The sequence below is a fragment of the Camelus ferus genome, chromosome 4 (assembly GCF_009834535.1).
Source record: "Camelus ferus isolate YT-003-E chromosome 4, BCGSAC_Cfer_1.0, whole genome shotgun sequence".
Classification (NCBI taxonomy): Eukaryota; Metazoa; Chordata; class Mammalia; order Artiodactyla; family Camelidae; genus Camelus; species Camelus ferus.
This window is the reverse complement of record NC_045699.1, coordinates 71,806,735-71,824,254: the sequence shown is the minus strand read 5'-3', so window position 1 is coordinate 71,824,254 and position 17,520 is coordinate 71,806,735. Positions and strand designations below refer to the sequence as shown.

At 48.3% G+C, this 17,520-nt stretch overlaps 1 protein-coding gene across 2 annotated transcripts in view; it reads left to right on the top strand.

Annotated features, from left to right (window-relative positions):
* Positions 1-17,520, top strand: part of DDX31 (DEAD-box helicase 31) — a 67,201-nt gene that overhangs the window by 11,692 nt on the left and 37,989 nt on the right. For both annotated transcript variants that reach the window (XM_032478726.1, XM_032478727.1), the window contains 8 exons: positions 1,901-1,945; positions 3,312-3,353; positions 4,173-4,237; positions 5,827-5,946; positions 6,075-6,181; positions 7,682-7,908; positions 8,647-8,823; positions 12,187-12,246. In XM_032478726.1, coding sequence (XP_032334617.1) covers positions 1,901-1,945; positions 3,312-3,353; positions 4,173-4,237; positions 5,827-5,946; positions 6,075-6,181; positions 7,682-7,908; positions 8,647-8,823; positions 12,187-12,246 — 843 coding nt within the window. The remainder of the gene's footprint in view (positions 1-1,900; positions 1,946-3,311; positions 3,354-4,172; positions 4,238-5,826; positions 5,947-6,074; positions 6,182-7,681; positions 7,909-8,646; positions 8,824-12,186; positions 12,247-17,520) is intronic.

Below are 17,520 nucleotides of genomic sequence, written 5' to 3'. Positions count from 1 at the left end.
AAATACATAGTGGAAGTGAGTCATTCTGCCCCTTTCCCGGAGTGGTTCAGGATGCGAAGGTCCCCGTCACCAGACTCTTGTCTGTTCCCCTGGGGATAGTCTTTGCATATGAAGTACACATGAGTATGCGTAGTTCCCCTATTGAAGTTAATTGAAGTTTTTATTTGTTTGATACACAAATAGTTGCTTGCTATGCATGATTTCCTGGCCTTGCTCTTATTCACTTATATGTTGGGGATGGTTTCCTAACACCATGTTGACCTGCCTTGTTTTTTTTAATGGCTGCCTAGTATTCCACTGCCTGTATGTACCATAAATTACTGACTCATTCCCTCACTGGTGTTCCACACTTGGCTACAAACAAAGCTGTTATAAATACTCTACATTCTATAAAATACTTTAGAATTTCTTTATGCACACATATAAGGGTATATTTTTGAGAAATTTCTGCAAGTGGAATTAGCATTTTTATTTATAATACCAAAATTGACCTTTAAAGGAGTTATACCAATTTGCACTCCCACCAGCAGTGTACAAGAATTCCTGTGTGCCTGTGTGTTTATCGACACTATTAGCTGTTTTATTTTGGCTTATCTGATGGGAAAATATTGTATCATGGTTTTAATTTGAATTTCTCTTAGGAGTAAAGTTGAGCATCTTTTTATATGTTTAAAAGCCATCTTTTGAATTCTTATTTCCATAAATTAGCTGTTTATGTCCTTCATTTTTCTGTTTGAGTTGTTGGTCATTTTTATTTTTTATTTTAATTGAATGTTAAATCTTCTTTATAAACTAAGAAATTGGCCCTTTCCCTTAGGTGGCATATTGTTTCCCCACATTGTCATTTGACTCAATTTTGTTTAGGTATTACTTTTCCATTCCGAAATTTAAAATTTTTACATAATAAAATTGTTCAGTGTTTTATAGTTTCAGAGTTTTATGTCACCTATAAAAATGCCAACTTAATTCCAACTTTATTTCTAACTTAATTTTTTTGTAAAAGGACATTTGAAATATCCATCTTTTCAGTACTGATACAAATTGCCCTTTTTCTAAACTGTGTTTGCTATTGTAACCTCTATTTGCTAGTATCAATTTTAATGCTACTATAGATTTAAAGTTTTAACATCTGATGTTGTTCAGAAATGCCTTGATTATTCTTGCACATTTATTTTTCCATATGAACTTTGGAATCAGATTGTCTGGTTGTGTATATTACTTTTATATGCATATACATGTGCATACTTGTGGCATTTTTTAGATATATTATTTTATATACACATAGAATGCATATGTATGACATTTTTGTTAGAACTGCATTACATTTATGGATTGATTTAGGGAGAATTAGCTTATTTATAATATTGAGTCTTCTTACCCAGTAATAAGATACATCGTTCCATTTATTCAAATTTTATTTTATGTGCCTCAGAGGTATTTTAAAATTTTTATCCTTCGGATTTTGTACATTTTTAAGCTCATTCTTATCTTTTTTTTGCTAGTATAAGTGTGATTCCATCCAACATTCTGTGTTGGAAGGCTGTTGATTTTTATATATTAATTTTGCATTCAGCTAGTTCACTGAATTGTCTTCTTTATAATAGATTTTCAAGTGATCTTCTTAAGTTTTTTTTTTTCTAGGATAAAATATAATCTGCTAGTAATGACAACTGTACGTCCTACTTTCTAGATTTATACATATTTATTTGTCTTGTCTGATTGCATGGGCCAGAACTTCTAGGTCAGTGTTCTATGGTAATGAGGGTAGTGGGCGGTCTTGTCCCCTCTTTAATGAGATTGCTCTGGTGTTTTACAAGTGACCACCCTTAATCTCTCTGTCTGGGCTCCCATGACCTTCATTCATTCAACTCATGGCACTTTTTTCCTTTTGTGTCGACAGCGTGCTGACGGCCCCTATGCCCTGATACTAGTGCCAACGAGAGAGGTAAGCAGTCTGCTTTCAGGATGGGCGCTGAGCAAGCACTCTCAGCCGTATCGTTGAGTTTGAAAGTGGTGTTACCTTTTTTCTCTCCACTGCGCAAATCGCTACACCCTTTCCTTTGCTGGGAACCACCTTCTGGTTCCTGTCAGGAAATAAAACCCGAGTACTCTTTGAAAACCCCAATTTAAGTATGGAAAAGTATCCTCTGTTACCCGAAAACTAATGACACTATAAATTTCTGTGCTTTTCAAAAGAATTAAAATAATCACACTTTTTCCTTTGCTTTTTTCCTATTGCAACTTAATTAAAAAATAAAACCAATCAGCCCTAAAAATGAACTTCTTTTTTTTAAGAAGCTACTGCACCCAAAATTGTGCTTGTTTCTGAAAGTTAAGCTTCTGGATAGTTTTCTTCTTTCTTGGTGGAACTCTCTTCTATCTGATTTATTTTATTTGCCTACAGAGGCAATTTCAGGGCAGGGTATCTGTTTTCCATGTCACATGCTAATCACTTCCTTGCAGAGAACTGACCATGGAGATGGAGGTCTCACTCAGCCTTTGGTACAGCCTGCAGCGCCCTGTCTCAGCTCCATCCAGTGAAGGAGCGGGCACAAAGCTATTTAAATTTTTACAGCAGCAAACTCGCTGCTTCCCTGGGATGCTTCGTGAATACTAAACGTGTGGAAACTGTGTCTGTCGTTGGATAAAGGGATTATGCAGCAGCTTTTGGGATGGTTTTTAATGGTTATAACTTAATGTTAATTTTTACTATTGGTGGTTTCCGGTGGGCTTGTTGGTGTTTTTGTTTGTTTGTTTCCTTTTTTTAATTTCCCCTCCCTTTAATAAACTGGGGAGATGACCTTCTCTGTCTTTAAGCTATGGCTCTGCTCTGGCATGTCCTTGGGCTGTAGTCACGTCACCTTTAAAGTAATGTTCTCAGGGCTAGCCTGTTGCTCCACGACGTGGTTTACCCCTTCACCCATATTACATTCTTTCTCTTTCCGGAGGGAACCGAATTCAGGTTGACTCTCCTTCATTTTCTTCCATCTTTGTGCCCCTTAGACTGTTCTCTGTGGTACTCTGGGAATTTGAGCCAGCAGAGGGAGCACAAAACACTATTTTTGTGTACGTCCAAGAAATAGATGTGATGTCTCTACCCATATTCTCCAAACTGACAGGTTTCAGAGTCAGTCTCAGAACAAGTCATACTTCCAAGTAGAGTCTGTGTGTAGGATTTATGTATTTATTTTAATCCTAATTTGGGGTCCAGCATTGGATCCTTATTCCTCTACACTCTCTAAATTCGAAAAAATAAACAAAAAGGGGAGACGGGATCTTGCTCCTTATCTGTAACTTTTTCATGTTTACAGCTGGCTCTGCAAAGCTTTGAGACTGTCCAGAAACTGCTTAAGGTAAGGCAAGCCATGAGTTCAGTTTTATCTTTTCTCCCCCTGACTTTTTGAAGAAAGAGAACTATGCCACGGCCTTTTCTTTATTTTTTTTTTTATAGAGCCGGGAACTATTCCGGTCCCCCTCTGTTCCCTGGCTGTACTCTGCTCTCCCCAGGTACAGGGTGTGGGCTTTTATTGATCTGAACCGTATTAATCACCGGTTTCTAGTTTGGCTAAATTACAGTGTTTCCTGGTACTTCAGGTCCCGTAATCTGTTCATCACAGTCACCAGCAAGCCATGCACAGAGGTTCACAGGCACATCCTTAAGGTGACCCACTGAAACAACAAGCCACAAGTAGGGTTTGTGTAAGAAAGAAGAGAGAGCGCTTCAGAGCCGAAACCCACCAACCCGGCAACTTAGGCGGAGACTCGATCTGTCCTTTCTTTCATCACAGGGAGGCACGAGGAAGTGTTGTCCTTGGGTCTTAGCTCAACCAAAAAGGGAAAGAAAGGCACTCGACTTGCCGAAATGTGTTTTCAGTTCAGGCTCTGCGGGGACGCGGAGAAGCGACTCGAATCATTTAAAAAGCTCGCATTTCTCTCTCTCTCGGTGTTGGGAACTCATTGCATGACTACAACTTAAGTTACGGCTGCTAACAGTCAGATAATGCTGCCGTGGGCCTGGCCAGGCCTGGGAGTCGTGTCTGCCCAGTAATCCCTCCTGCAACGAGAAGCCCAGTCCTCCCTCCCGACTCCCTTGAGGAAAAGGAATTGGGAATCAGTCTCGGCTTTCATTGAACAGGACTTTGCATTGATTTTGGTCTGATGTCTTTCTGTAGCCATTTACCTGGATTGTGCCTGGAGTGTTAATGGGAGGAGAGAAGAGAAAATCAGAAAAAGCCAGGTAGGGGGAAGTTGGCTTGTTTTTCGTTCTGTTTTGAATCTCGTCGGTCCTGCCTTCCTATTCAGTAAGACTCTCTGGCCCTTCTTCTCCTGGAGAGAGCCTCATGTCAGGCGACGCGGCCCAGTCCCTGGGTGTGGGATGGATGGAGCCTGCGGGGAGTGGTCACGGGGGGAGTGGTCACCGCTGGACAGTGCTGTTTTTTAAAACACTGGTGAACCAACCAGGGGCTGCCTTTTGATGTGGTCAGTGAGAGTGCTGGTTACCCTCCTGACCCCACCCCCTTTTGTTTAGAATGTGTTCCCTTGACTCCTTTTGTGTACCTTGGGAGTTTAGGCCTTTGTTGTTTGATTTTACAAAGACAAGATTATAAACCTACATAACGCTTTGCCTCTTTGCATTTTACACCCCAATACATCGATTCTTAAGTCTCTGTTGTTAAGTTTGGACAATGTGCTTATGTTCCAGCAAGGAGACAAATGGATAAACGGAATACGCAGGTCCCACAAGAACCTACAGAAGGAGGAGGGAAATTGTTACAGGAAGTAAATCTCATTGTCTGCGTTCTTTATAAAGCATTTTCATTTTATTGTAGTTTAATGCTTAGTAGTTATACCCAACCATGTGCAGCGTCTGTAAGTGAGGAGCTAATACTAAACTGGAAACCTTCATGTGTTGCTCAGGATTAGACTTAGCTGTAAATGAAACAACAGCAGTGGCACAGACAACGTGGAAGTTTTTTCTTTCTTTCACTTTTAAGAAGCCTGATGGTAGCCTGTCAGGGCTGGCGTGGTGTGTGCGCCGGTGTGAGGACCCGGCCTACTTCTGTCTGTGCCACCAAGGGAGGCTTCCGTTTTCAGACTTTCCTCATAGTGTTAGATAGTTGTTGGAGCTCCAGCCATTGTATCCAGTTTCCTGCCAGTTGGAACAAAGATAATCATACCTCCTCCTTCCAAAGGTACTTCTGGGATCTGCATGTTCCGTTTATCCATTTGTCTCGTTGCTGGAACATAAGCACATGCCCAAACTGAACTGCAAGGGAAGCTGGAAAATGCACTCAGCTAAGAACTGTGGGCTTTAATTACTAGGGACTAATGGGATAAAGGCTGTCTGGGGAATAAGAATTAGATTTATTCTGCCTAGTCTATGGGCAAGGGTAGGCCCGTTGTATGGAAGTTCCAAGGATTCAGTACGAGGAAAAAACGTTCTGGCCATTGGCGCGCTGGCGTGGGGTAGGTCACTCAGGTGAGAGGTTCCCTGGCACAGACGCCGTCAAGAACAGGCTGGGTGACCATCTCTCTGGAGGGTTCTAGAAAGCGTATATAGATCAGATAAAGGGTGTTGGATTAGATAGTAAAGTTTCCTTTGAGGGTTAGGGTTTATGATCTTAATAGGATTTCAGATCTCACAGTTACGTTCTGTAAGAGAAACCTCTGAGGAAAGCTGGAACGCAAGTCTGTCGCTGTGTTCGCGGTTCCAGGCTGCGGCGCGTGGGTGCTCGCCCTGAGTGTCTCCTTAGCCTTTCCCCTGTGTTTTCTGTTGCTGCGGCTCCATCTGATTTACTTTCTTTTATGAAAAATAATTTTAAACAGACTCCGGAAAGGAATAAATATCCTTATCTCAACTCCTGGGCGGCTCGTGGATCATATAAAATCCACGAAGAACATTCATTTCAGTCGGATACGGTGGCTGATTCTGGACGAAGCAGACAGGTGAGCCTCTCCCAGGAAGCCTGAAAGGGGGAAGAAAAGGGCTCTTTCTGCTGTCTTCATGGAAGCTTCGGTAGCCCCTGAGTGTACATTCGTTCACGTAGATGGAAATTCCTTCCTTGAAATCACAGAATCTTGGATTTGGGTTTTGAAAAGGATATCACCGTGATACTCAACGCTGTAAATGCCGAGTGCCAGGGACGACAGAACGTCTTGCTGTCGGCGACACTCACGGAAGGTGAGTGAAAAGACGTGCTCTTTGTTCTTAACGAAGAGGGAGGGCCCAGGCACAATCTGCATTGTCTGTCAGCAGCAAAGATGCTCAGCCTTGGGGGAGAGGGCGAGGGGGTGAGTATCCCTAGGGGACTGCTTTTCAAACCGCGTGTCCTGCACGCCCGGCCTCCCTCTCCCAGTCATCCTGAGTCTCTGCGGTCCCCAGCACGTGGGGAAGGGGAGGAAGTCAGGTCCCAGATGCGGAGCATCCCAGTGAGGAGGGTCCTGCTGGTGCTCACATTGGGTGGAGGGGGAGGGAGGAGGCCGCCCGCCGCCCGCCACCCGCCTTGCGGCCTCGCGGGGCTGTGATCGCCATCGTTCCCCCGCTGAGAGCCAGGCTCTTGTCTGGAGGCTGACGACCTCTGTCCCAGCGCATTTGCTACTGTGATCCCCCTGCCTTTCTCCTGAAGAGATACTGAACCTGGAAAATCTCTGCTTTGAGCTCATTTCTGTCTGTCCACCGTCGTGAGATGGAATTTCTCAGCTCCTTGTAGTTGGTGGGAACACCTAGGCTGGGAGGCATTGCCGCAGTCTCCACCAGGGTCCCCCACACAGCAAGTCACTGCCTGAACAACAATACAGCTTTCACGCTCTTGGGTCTGGTTTACTCGGTTTACTGGCTGTGTGCTGGTGCACGCATACCAGATGCCGTTCACGTGACCCACCAACAGTCCTCAAAGGGTGTTCTAACTAACAGGAATTTTTTTTTTAATTGAAGTATTGTCAGTTACAATGTGTCAGTTTCTGGTGTACAGCACTATGTCTCAGTCGTGCATATACATACGTATATTCGTTTTCATACTCTTTTTCATTAAAGATTGTTACAAGATACTGACTATAGTTCCCTGTGCTGTACAGAAGAAATTTGTTTTTTTATCTACTTTTGTATGTAGTGATTAACTTTTGCAAATCTCAAACTCCCAAATTTATCCCTTCCCACCCGTTTCCCCCGGTAAGCATAAAATTGTTTTTACTAGGTCCTAACTAACAGAAATTTTAAGATAGAATCCATGAAAAAGGGATTTTGTGCTCAAAAAATTAGGGAAATGCGACACATGACCTCCTCCTCCTGGAGATATGTGTGCACTCTAGCACAGTAAAGGTCCTGAGAAGGTCTGTAAACCTGTAAAGCCCGTGAAGGAATCCCATGAAACCTTTTCCTCAGGGCCTTCATAAGTCACTTGACCCTAGACCCCTTTCTGGCGGGTGGTGTCTGTTTCACTGGTCTTCCGTGGGTCGGAGCTGAGAAACCGTGGCGGTGTGGGTAGGCGGTCAGGCCACGGGAGGAAATCGGTGTCTGCCCACAGCAGACTGGCCGTAGGGCTGATCAGTGCTGGCATTTGGTGAGACCTGTTAGCAGTGTCTTCATCAGCCCAGATGTGGAGTGAGGGGTGGCGGGCGCCTCCGTGGCCAGTTCCACATATGTGCCTGTTGGCTATTTGGTCTTTTTCGCTTTTTATCCTAGGTGTCACGCGGCTAGCCGATATCAGCTTACACAACCCAGTCAGTATTTCTGTCCCGGATGAAAGCTATGACCCAAAGAGCAGAGCGGTTCTTGAAGCTTCTGCCCCACGGACTGGCAGTGAACTGGACAGCTTTGCCATCCCAGCGGGTCTCGATCAGCACGTGACAGTGGTTCCCAGCAAACTGAGGCTTGTCTCCCTAGCGGCCTTCATCCTGCAGAAATGCAAGGTGAGGTCTGGGGACTGGGCCCAGCCTGATCCAGGGAAGGATCATGGTTTTGTTTCTGCCAGGCTTGGAGGGCCGTGGGCTGAGACGCACGCAGAAGTTTCCCAGCTTGCCTGTGTTTGTGAGCCCAGACCTTCGTAGAGGTCTTTGCGGCCCGTGGTTCTCCGATCGTGGTAAAGACTCAGGTCAATGAAAGCCATTATGTTCAGCGTAAAATCTGCCTCAAATGTCTTTCCTTGGAGTGACACTGGGAAGGTCACAGGTGGTAGAAACATGCCGTGAGGCAGAGGTGGGGGCCGGTGCGCATGTTTTTTAAAGAATCATGGTTTTTGTATATTTACTAGATTTGTGTGATGACTTCTAGTACCTGGGAAAATAGTAGGTGGAGGAGCTTGAGGGGGAGGCTTCAAGATGTCCTGCGTGCTCGGAGTGCCCACGGGGGTGCTGCGTGCTGTGGGTCCCGGGTGAGTGAGGGGACAGAGCTAAGGTGCAGCTCCACACTGGAGCATCATTGTTTTCTCAGGGGTGGGAGGCCCGGTCGAGGTTGTAGCCATGTCATTGTCCTTCCCCGCATCCTTCATAGCATGGAGCCTAAGTGTTATTTTTAAAAATAATTCAAAGCCATCTGTCACCTCTGTTTCCAAATTGGGATCAGTCAGCCTGTGTCTTTTACAGAGCGGTTCATTTTAGCATCACCTAATCTTAAAATGTGTGGTGGTTTTCACCCCTTTTTCGCTGTAGTTTGAGAGAGACCAGAAGATGGTTGTCTTTTTCTTGAGTTGCGAGCTGGTGGAGTTCCACTACAACCTCTTCCTCCAGACCCTGCTGGGCGGCTCGGGGGCCCCTGCCCCGGGGCGGCTGCCATCTGCCTCCACGCAGTTCGGATTCCTGCGGCTGCACGGGGACATGGAGCAGGAGGTGAGCGCCACACGCGTCCCGCCAGCGGGAGCCGGGCCTCCCGGGCCCGTCGGACGTGAGCCCGTCCTCCCAGGCTGGCCCTGGCCTCCCTGCGGCTGCGCTGGGCTGGCCAGGGATTTGGCTGCAGCGGCTCACCCTGCTGTGCCGATGTGGCCGGGGGGGCGGGGGGGGGTCCGTCGTCCCAGTTTTCCTTCGCTCTGGGGGCTGGTCCCTTCCACCTGAAGGAGCTCGCAGGCCCGGCTTGGCCTGAAGCTACCTCAGCCAGCTGTTAAGGCAACAGAGTACCACTAAGTAGCTGGCACCAGGGAAGGGCTCTGCCTTTTTAGTACCCAGTGTGTAATTAGGGCTTGATGTCTTCAAATTAAGAGCATTAATGGAGCTAAATTGTGGATCCCATATGGTACTGCTGAGCGTGACTGCTGTCATTGTCAACAAGATGCAGCGCTCCCTGCACTCAACATTTTCAGTCGGGAGAGGGCACCGGGCACCAGCGGGGCTCCGGGGCTCGGCGCCGCCTCGGCTCAGGGCAGGTATTTTCGTTCAGGGAGAAGAGTAAAACATTCTCCTTATTTTGGGCACTTAGCTGCGTTAGCTTCCCTTCCGCTGCGGGGAAGCCGGCCGTCCACTTAGGGGTCGGGGCGGAGCCTGGATGAACTCCTGGGCTTGTGAGAGGAGGACCAGCAGGGCTCGGGTGCAGGAGCCATCTTGTCCTCGAGGAGAGGTTACCAGGCGGCTCAGGAAATTAGAAAGCCCGAAACAAAGCCGGAATGCGAATCACAGTTGACTAGAACCAGCTTAAAAATACGGGAGCATTCTTAGAGCCAAGGAGACATTTAAGGCCATCGGGTCCAGCCCCTCTTTTTGCTTTTGCCTTTTTTGTTTTAATCGCTAAGGGAATGGAGGCTCAGGGAAGTGAACTCGCTCAAGGTCTCTCAAGGACACAGCTCCTTATTTAACACAGAGTTTCCTGAATATTCCAGCCTTAGTGCGTTTTTTAAACTGTTGGTTCTTGCCTTCAGGACCCCCAGGGCTGGCACGCTAGTTGATTCCGTCATGGAATGCCAGTTTTGTTTTGTAACCTTACTTTACCAGTCCTCTGGGTCTGTTTCCTTCAGACTCACTCTGCACAGTGCATGTGAGGGTGATGAGGGGGCTGGATGTGGACCCAGAGGGATGCAGGGATTTGAATAAAGGTCAACAAAAGATTCTGTAGTTAGGTTAATTCAGACGCTGCATCTCACATTGTAATGGCGGTAACCGGGTAGACTGTTTATAGCCGTGTGCTCTGGGGGCAGACTGCTGGTGTTCTGGTCCCGGTTCTGCCATTCACTGGCTGTGTGACCTCAGGGAAGCATTTAACCTCTCTGTGCCTCAGTGTCCATGTCTCGGAAATGAAGAGAACGGTAGTGCGTACTTCTGGGGTTGCCATGATGATTCACTGAGTCAGCGCAGATCCAGTACTCTGTGCAGGGCCTGGTACAGAGCAGGCATCCAGTACCTGTCAGGTGTCAGGATCATTGTTATTTCTCTCTCAGGGAAAGTGTAGTTTTTTCATAGTTTGATAATTATTCTTAGTATTTTACCTGTGTTGGCTTGTTTGTTAAATATTCAGCCTTCACAGCCTCCCTCTGAGATGGGTGGAAGGTGGCAGGGAGTATCTCTGCAGGTCATTTTCTAAATGTTGTTTAAGGGTCTTGTCGCAGGGGACTAAGCTTGAACAGTCCCCGTCATAGCTACCTGGCTTGTTACCCTGGCCACTGCTCCACAGGGACCTCAGCATGGTCTCCCTGAATGATTGCCATGACCCCAGCCAAGTTTAAGAGCATTAAGAGTTTGAAGAAGGTGCTAGGAAGTTGTGATAAATGCTCAGGGGTTTGGTGATTTTTTCCTTACCCCAAATCTGAGTATCTGACGTCCAGTCTTTAAGATGTGTCACAGGCTTTCGTGAACTTTCCTGAGGTTTTTTTCTGATTCTGACTCTGCTGATACCACCATTGACTCCCTGGGTTCAGCCCTTTATCCACAGTGTGTGCATGTGCTGGGCAAGTTACTCAGCCTCTCTGTGCCTCAGTTTCTTCCTCTAGAAATGGGATGGTGATAGTACCTGCTCATAGGGTTGCCGTGAGGGCTGAATCAGTTCAGACGTGTAAAGCACAGGCCAGCACCTGGCGCACGGAAGCTCTCAGGACATGTTGGTTGTCCCCGTCCACGGTGCTCAGTGAGGTGTATCCTGGGGTCCGGTTGTGGGACAGGATGCGTGCACACAAAAGGCCAGAGTGAGACCCACCTCTGTGGCCCGGGGGCTGTGCCAGAACCGAGAGACTTCACTTTTTTTCTCCAAACCTGTAGTAATTTGGTTGTGTTTCCCTTTTTTTGTTGCTGATGGACACAGCCAAGTGTCAGCTGCTTACAACACCGTGACTTGAACGCAGCCCCAGTGTGTCCCCTGCAAGGTCACGTCCAGGGCCTTTTGGTCCAGCAAGTCTGCCTTTAGCTATTGACCCCAAGGGAATATTAAGTGTGTGCGCAGTGACTCACCTACAAACACGTTTCGCCGCAGCGTTGTTTGTGGTTATCAGCCATGCAAACGGGCTGAGTTGCCAGTAGTGGGGTGTTGGTCACATGGGGATGGGGCACCTATCCCACTGAATACAGTGTCATCGCAGGAGAAGATGTGGTTTTGGGATATTTATCAGCGTGAAAAGATGTTCACATTCTGTCAACACATCATAAGAGCATGTTAGTACAAGAACCATGGTGCCGATTTTTTTAAAGCCCCATATTTGTTTATGTTTTGCATAGAAAGGGGCTCGGGATAGAAAGTGTTGCCAGCAGTGGTGGTTTGTTTTGAGCAGTAGGATGTTAAATTTTCTTCCTTTGACTTGAAATATAATTTTGGTACAGTTAAATATATGGTTTTTATCATTTTGAAGTATTTTTAAAAATCAGGTTTTAAAAAATTACCCTGGAGGGAAGGTTGGCTGTTCTTCAGCCTCCACGCCTCTCGTAGGAGAAGTATTGGAATAAATTCTGAGTTGGGGGCCCTGAGTGCAGTGACCTGTGACCTCTGGCCCTCACCACTCCCTGCTCTTGATATTGGCTGTTTCTGGAGGGTCCTGTCCCCCACCCCCGGCCTCGCCCTGTTGTCTTACGGAAACGTGCTGCCCTCAGAGCCCCGCCTTTGCCACAGCCAGAGGGGTCTAGTCCTGTGGAACCCAATTCTTCCTCTTTCTTGGCAAAGCCTCTCTGTGCCTAAAAATAGTTACAGGAGCGGTAGGAAACTGGGAGAGTCATGAGCGCCTAAGCCTCCCCGCTGGAATCGGACTCGGAGTTGTAAGGCCCTGTTTCTCCTTGTTTCTGTAGGAAAGAACGGCAGTGTTTCAAGAATTCTCACGTTCCAAAACGGGCGTCCTTCTCTGCACGGTATGTATGGTGCTGCGCTCCAGTGGGAGGGTTGAAGATTTGTGTGACCGTGGTGGGCATTTTTTGTCTCCCAACAGCGATGTGCCTTGTGGCTGGCCCCACGGGGAGCGGAAACCCCGGGGGTTGCTCGGTGTGGCTGGTCTCTTTACCCGCCTGGTTTGTCACCTGACTGCCACGGAGAGCCGGCTGCCGCCGTGCAGAAGACTTGGCGATTTGCTCACTAATAGTGGCAGCTGTTGGTCTGAAAACGTGTGAATCTCGGCGATTTCTGTCCACCAGAAACTTGTAAATTACAGCTATCGGGAGTAATTAGAGCTGAGAAAGCCTTTCCGTGGCAGAATCACGCTACCTGCCTCCGCTCAGCTTTTTCTTAAAGGAAAATAGCTGGGCTTGGACAAACTTTACTCACTATTGTCTGAAACTGTCGTTCGGCCTGCAGTTCTCAGGGCTAGTTCCCTCGGCCTCAGGCTTCGCGGGCTTGGGTAGCTCCCTCCTCCAGCGCTGCTTGGACCTTTCCCATGCATGCCTCTTGTGCTCTTTTGAAATTGAAAACTCACACCTTCAACGTTCCTGCTTCTCTGGGGACTCACTTCCCCCGAGTTGCTGCTCCCTCCTAAGATTAAAGTGCCTTCACTATTTGTGCCATGTCGGAAGAAGTAACTCAGTCCCCAGCTGGTTATTTGAGAAACCCCTGTGTATTTGGTAATGAAATTGCACTATAAATTTAGGAATCCCACGAACACGCGCTGGGTAGGAACAAAGACGTGAGCCATTTGAATGCCTGTCTGGGCCTCACTTATTGCGATGACTCTTTAAGGAACTGTCACTCCAGACTGCTTTCTTTCCAAGTTGAGAGCCTGTGAGTGAGTGCAGCTTGGGTGTCTCTGAGCATCTGCAGGACGGCCGCCCAGCCACCTCCTGATCAGACTGTGCCGATCCTCATGTGCATGCGCGCGTTTGCAAACGGACAGCGGTTCTGCCAACCCTCATCATTCACATCTGAGGACAGACCCCTGGAATGCTTGCCTCCTCAGGAGCTCTGAGTCGACCAGGTAGCCCTTCCCTAGTCAGAGGCTTGTGTTTGCTTTAAAACTTCAAATGCCAGGTCGAAAGTGACAGTGAGTCCGGGTAACCTGCTTAATGAAGAAATCTGCAGAATCCCACAGCCAGTGACACTCCTGGAGCCTGACCCCTTCCTGTCTCCTCTGTCCCCCTCTCCCTCTTGCTCCCTGTCCTTCAGCCAAACAGGCCCCTCTGGCAGCTCCTTGAAGGTGCTATTCTTGGATTTTCTGGTTTTGGGGTCTTGGACCATGAGTTCCCGCTGCCTGGGACACCCCACCATGACTTAGACTCACCCCTTCTTATGTCTCAGCTTCAGTTTCTTTCTTTCAGGAAACAGAAGCCTGGGTTCTTCCCCACGAGGCACCCCTTGTGCATCCTGTATTTCTTTATAACACTCGTCACCAGGGGTCTAGGGTCTTCCCACCAGGCCATGAGCTGGTGAGCTGAGGGACTCATGCAGTCCCGTCCCAGTGTCGGCCCAGAGCAGGCCTGCAGTAGGCTCTCGGTGTTTGTGGGTTAAATGGGGGGATGGCTGGGGCCCAAGAAACTCGGTGTTAGGAACCACTGATGTATGTCTTTTTCTGAAGACTGAGAGAGGCTGAGATGAATACATTTGCTTGTTGGGAGCGAGTTCACGTTTTTGCATGTACGGGGTTATCTGAAGAGTGACTGTATCGAAACAGAAGGCACTAGGAACCTGGGTGTTGGAGTTTGGATTAGGGTCGGAACAAAATGTTTCATTGTTGACCCTTAAGATGCTGAATTTACCCCTGGTGGGAAATGGTCGAGTCTCCTGGTGTGTAAGTGCCGCCGCGTATTGCAGACACGGGTGAGCCTTCTGTCTCAAAGAAAGCTCCAGCTATTTGAAGTGCCATGTTTTGTTTTGTTGTTTTGGTGTTTTTAGCAGCTTTACAGAAGAAAAGTTCCTTCTTCTGAAATGTAATTCTCAGTGGGGTCAAAAGCACAGGAGGACTTCCCTTGTTCTGCCTGGCTGATACCTGCAGGGAGGTGATGTCAGCTTGGCGAAGAGCACCGCTGACTTGGCAGAGCGCAGACCCCGTGCCCCTGCCCCTGCTGGTCCCGGGTACCCCATGACAAGCAAGCTCTCACTGGCCGCAGTCCGGTTTCTCTAAACCCCTCGGTGCACGTTCACCTGCTGGTCCAGGTCACATCCAGGGGGCCGAGCCTCTGCTGGTCTCAACTCTTCTTTGTGCTGCTTGAAGATATTATTGGAAAAGACTGGGTGGGCGCTCATGTCCCTCCATTTCTGGAAGCGAGCCCAGGCTCCCCAGTGATGAGTTCTTCCTTCCCTTTCGGAGTCCCTTCTATTTCTGCCCTGACTGTCTGCCTCAGCCTGACACTTCAGGCGTCTGAGACCCGCTGGCTGTAATAGCTGGCGCTGGGGTCGGGGAAGTATTGTCACTTTGCGTCTTTTTCAGCAGCCTGTTGCTTGCCAGGCTCTGCAAGCTCTCCAGGAACCTCCTTAGTGTTAATGAGCAGTGGGGCCGCGTTCGGACAGGCAGATGGAGGACCTGCTTTTTCTGGAAAGGGGGGATCATGTTGTTAATTGTTGTGCGGGGATTTTCCCCCTTTGTTCCGGAGCTTCTGCCATTTTGATTTATCATCCCAAGATCCTTTTAACAAGACCAGGAGACCAAATGCCTTGTGTGAGAAGTTGGGAGTGTGGTGTGATCACAGAAAGCTTACAACTACGCTGTTTCCTTTACTTCTAGAAAGTCCCTCCTCCAGCCCCATTTTCTTCCTCCTTTGTATCTTTTCTGTCATAAGGAAAGCTAAGTGTGCGTGTGCGTGTGTGCATGCGTGTGTGTGCGTGGGGGGGGGGCGTTTCCTTTCATCTTTTTTTTTAGTTGAAGTACCATCAGTTACAGCGTGTCAGTTTCTGGTGCACAGCACTATGCCCCTCCCAGTCATGCACATACATACATATACCTTTCATCTTAATTATAAACATCTTAAAAGCAAAGGCCTTTTTAATTTCATGCAATCTTTTGGGACCTGCTACATGACTGTATACTGTGAGTTCTCGGTAAATGTGAGACCGTGGTGTCATGGATCTGGGCAGAGGTAAAAAGGCAGTTGGGCAGGAGAGACCAGTTTGTGAAGAGAAGTCTTTACACATTTGAAATGTAATTTTGTGTCCTCTAGAAAATTAGGTCTAAGAAGAAGCCAGGTTCAAAGCCCATTTTCCCAAATGGAATTAAGAAATCCAAAGCATCAGATGCAGGAGGTTGGATTATCTACAAAATACTTCCCCCTGCTTGTGAAGCACTCACCCCAAGCCAAAGGGTTTTAAAACCATCATTACGTTGACTGGTTGGTAAAGAGAAACCGCGCTCCGTGACTGGAATATGGTGTTTCCAGGGTCCCTCTGGTTTCAGGCTGATGCATGGCCCTCCCTGGCTGTCCCGGGGTAGACGAGCGCAAGAGCCTTTCCCCAGCAAGGAGAGGCACGGTGGGCCCCCCCGCGTCCGCCGGCCGAGTGCGCGTTGGAGTGTGTTGTGGTTGCCCAGCGCGTGATCTTTCAGAAGACACCTGACGCGCTGTGCTACTTCCCTCCGCCTCTCTCTCTCTCTCTCTCTCTTTTTTTTTTTTTTGTGCTTGAAGCACGCTGCTATGTCTGTGCGGTTCTTAATTTCCTCTCCTCCCGGGGACTTTGCAGCATGCCAGGAGGCTGGGAGACAAAGGAGTGAGGCTGTGAGGGTCACAGAAATGCAGCTCGCCACCCGAAAGAAAGTGTCGGCTTTCTTGGTGTTCCCAGGGGTATGCGTTTTTAGGCGAAGTTTATCTTTTTCCACTTTAAGTTCGTTCGTGTTCATGGCAAGATCATTTGGAGATTGTTGGCTGTTTACCCGGTTACGCTAACTCATGTTGCCAGTTTTTGGCGGCTCCAGCCAAGATCTCGCGCCTCTGACAGCTTCTGCCCTCTCTCCTCCCTCCTCTGATCACGCAACCCAATCTGTCACCCGGCCGGCGGGGGCCTGTGCCCCGCTGATGGCCGCCCACACACGGCAGTAATGACTTCTGGCAGGCCGGGAAGGCGGCAGAGGCGCATTTGCTGCGTCCCTCGCTCAGAGAGCCGCAGGCCCCCTCTCCCTGTTAGTAAAAGCACTTTGTGAGGTTCTTGGGTAAATAAATGAGTCATTTTAATCCAACTGACAGGCTGGCACCTGAGCAAGCTGCCTTCCATCTGTACCCCTCGGTCTCATGGAGGCGGCCAATTGTCAGGCCCACGGCCCTCAAGGCCTCACTGTGGAGTGTCTTTCAGAACTGACTTTAGCGGTTCTTTCGTCCTAATTAGGTTAAAGGGATGTGGTTGGGTTGAATCTAAGTTCTGAGAGTGGGCAGAGAACCGAAGGCTTTGCCGCGTCTTCTACAGGCTGCGGTTTCCTGTGGATCTGGTGCCGTGGCTGCAGCGTCCGCGATGACGGAGCGCTCCCTGGCCTCTCCGTGGTCCTCGGCCTGCGGGGCGAGTGGGCTGTGGTAGGGGAGAGGCTTCTAAATCCCTGCCTCACTGCTTCTGTACCGGTTCATGAGGGATCGGAACGCTCGGGTTTGTAATTCTCAAGACACTTTTCACACACACTGTCTCCTTTGATCTTCACAGCAACTTGGCGAGATAAGTAAGTTACAGCTGTTTTATAGGTGGACACGCTGAGGCCCAGAGAGCCGAGCTGACCTGCCCATTGGACAGTGCTGATGTGATGCTGGAGCTTGGTTCTCTCTGTTCCTGCACCAGGAAGACGATTCCCCTCCCATCCTCAGCGTAGCCGCCTCGGCCGGGACTGGGCAGGGGCACTTACGGAAGCAGCTGGGTTGAGTCCGAGCCGTGGCTGGTTGGCTGTGGTGAGGTTCCCCGCCCCGACACGAGGAGTCGTGGAGACGGGAAGGTGTCTCAGCCAGGGGTCCTGAGCTCAGTCGCCCAAGTGGGAAAGAGAACCTTGAACAGTCCCAATGGGAGGCAGCTGCCATTCTCCCTGGCTTACCATGTCAGCGTGTTTGTACTCAGAGCGAGTTTCATGAACATCATATACTGTTTTAGCATTTTCTTGGTGTTTCTTAGTTGAATTTACTAAACTGATGAGCATTAAATTTTTTACGAAGCTTGTCTGTAAAGCTCAGACAGCCCATTGTCTTCATGCATCTCCCACTGCAGAGCACTTAAATAAAATAAATCATTTCTTAACAAGAGCT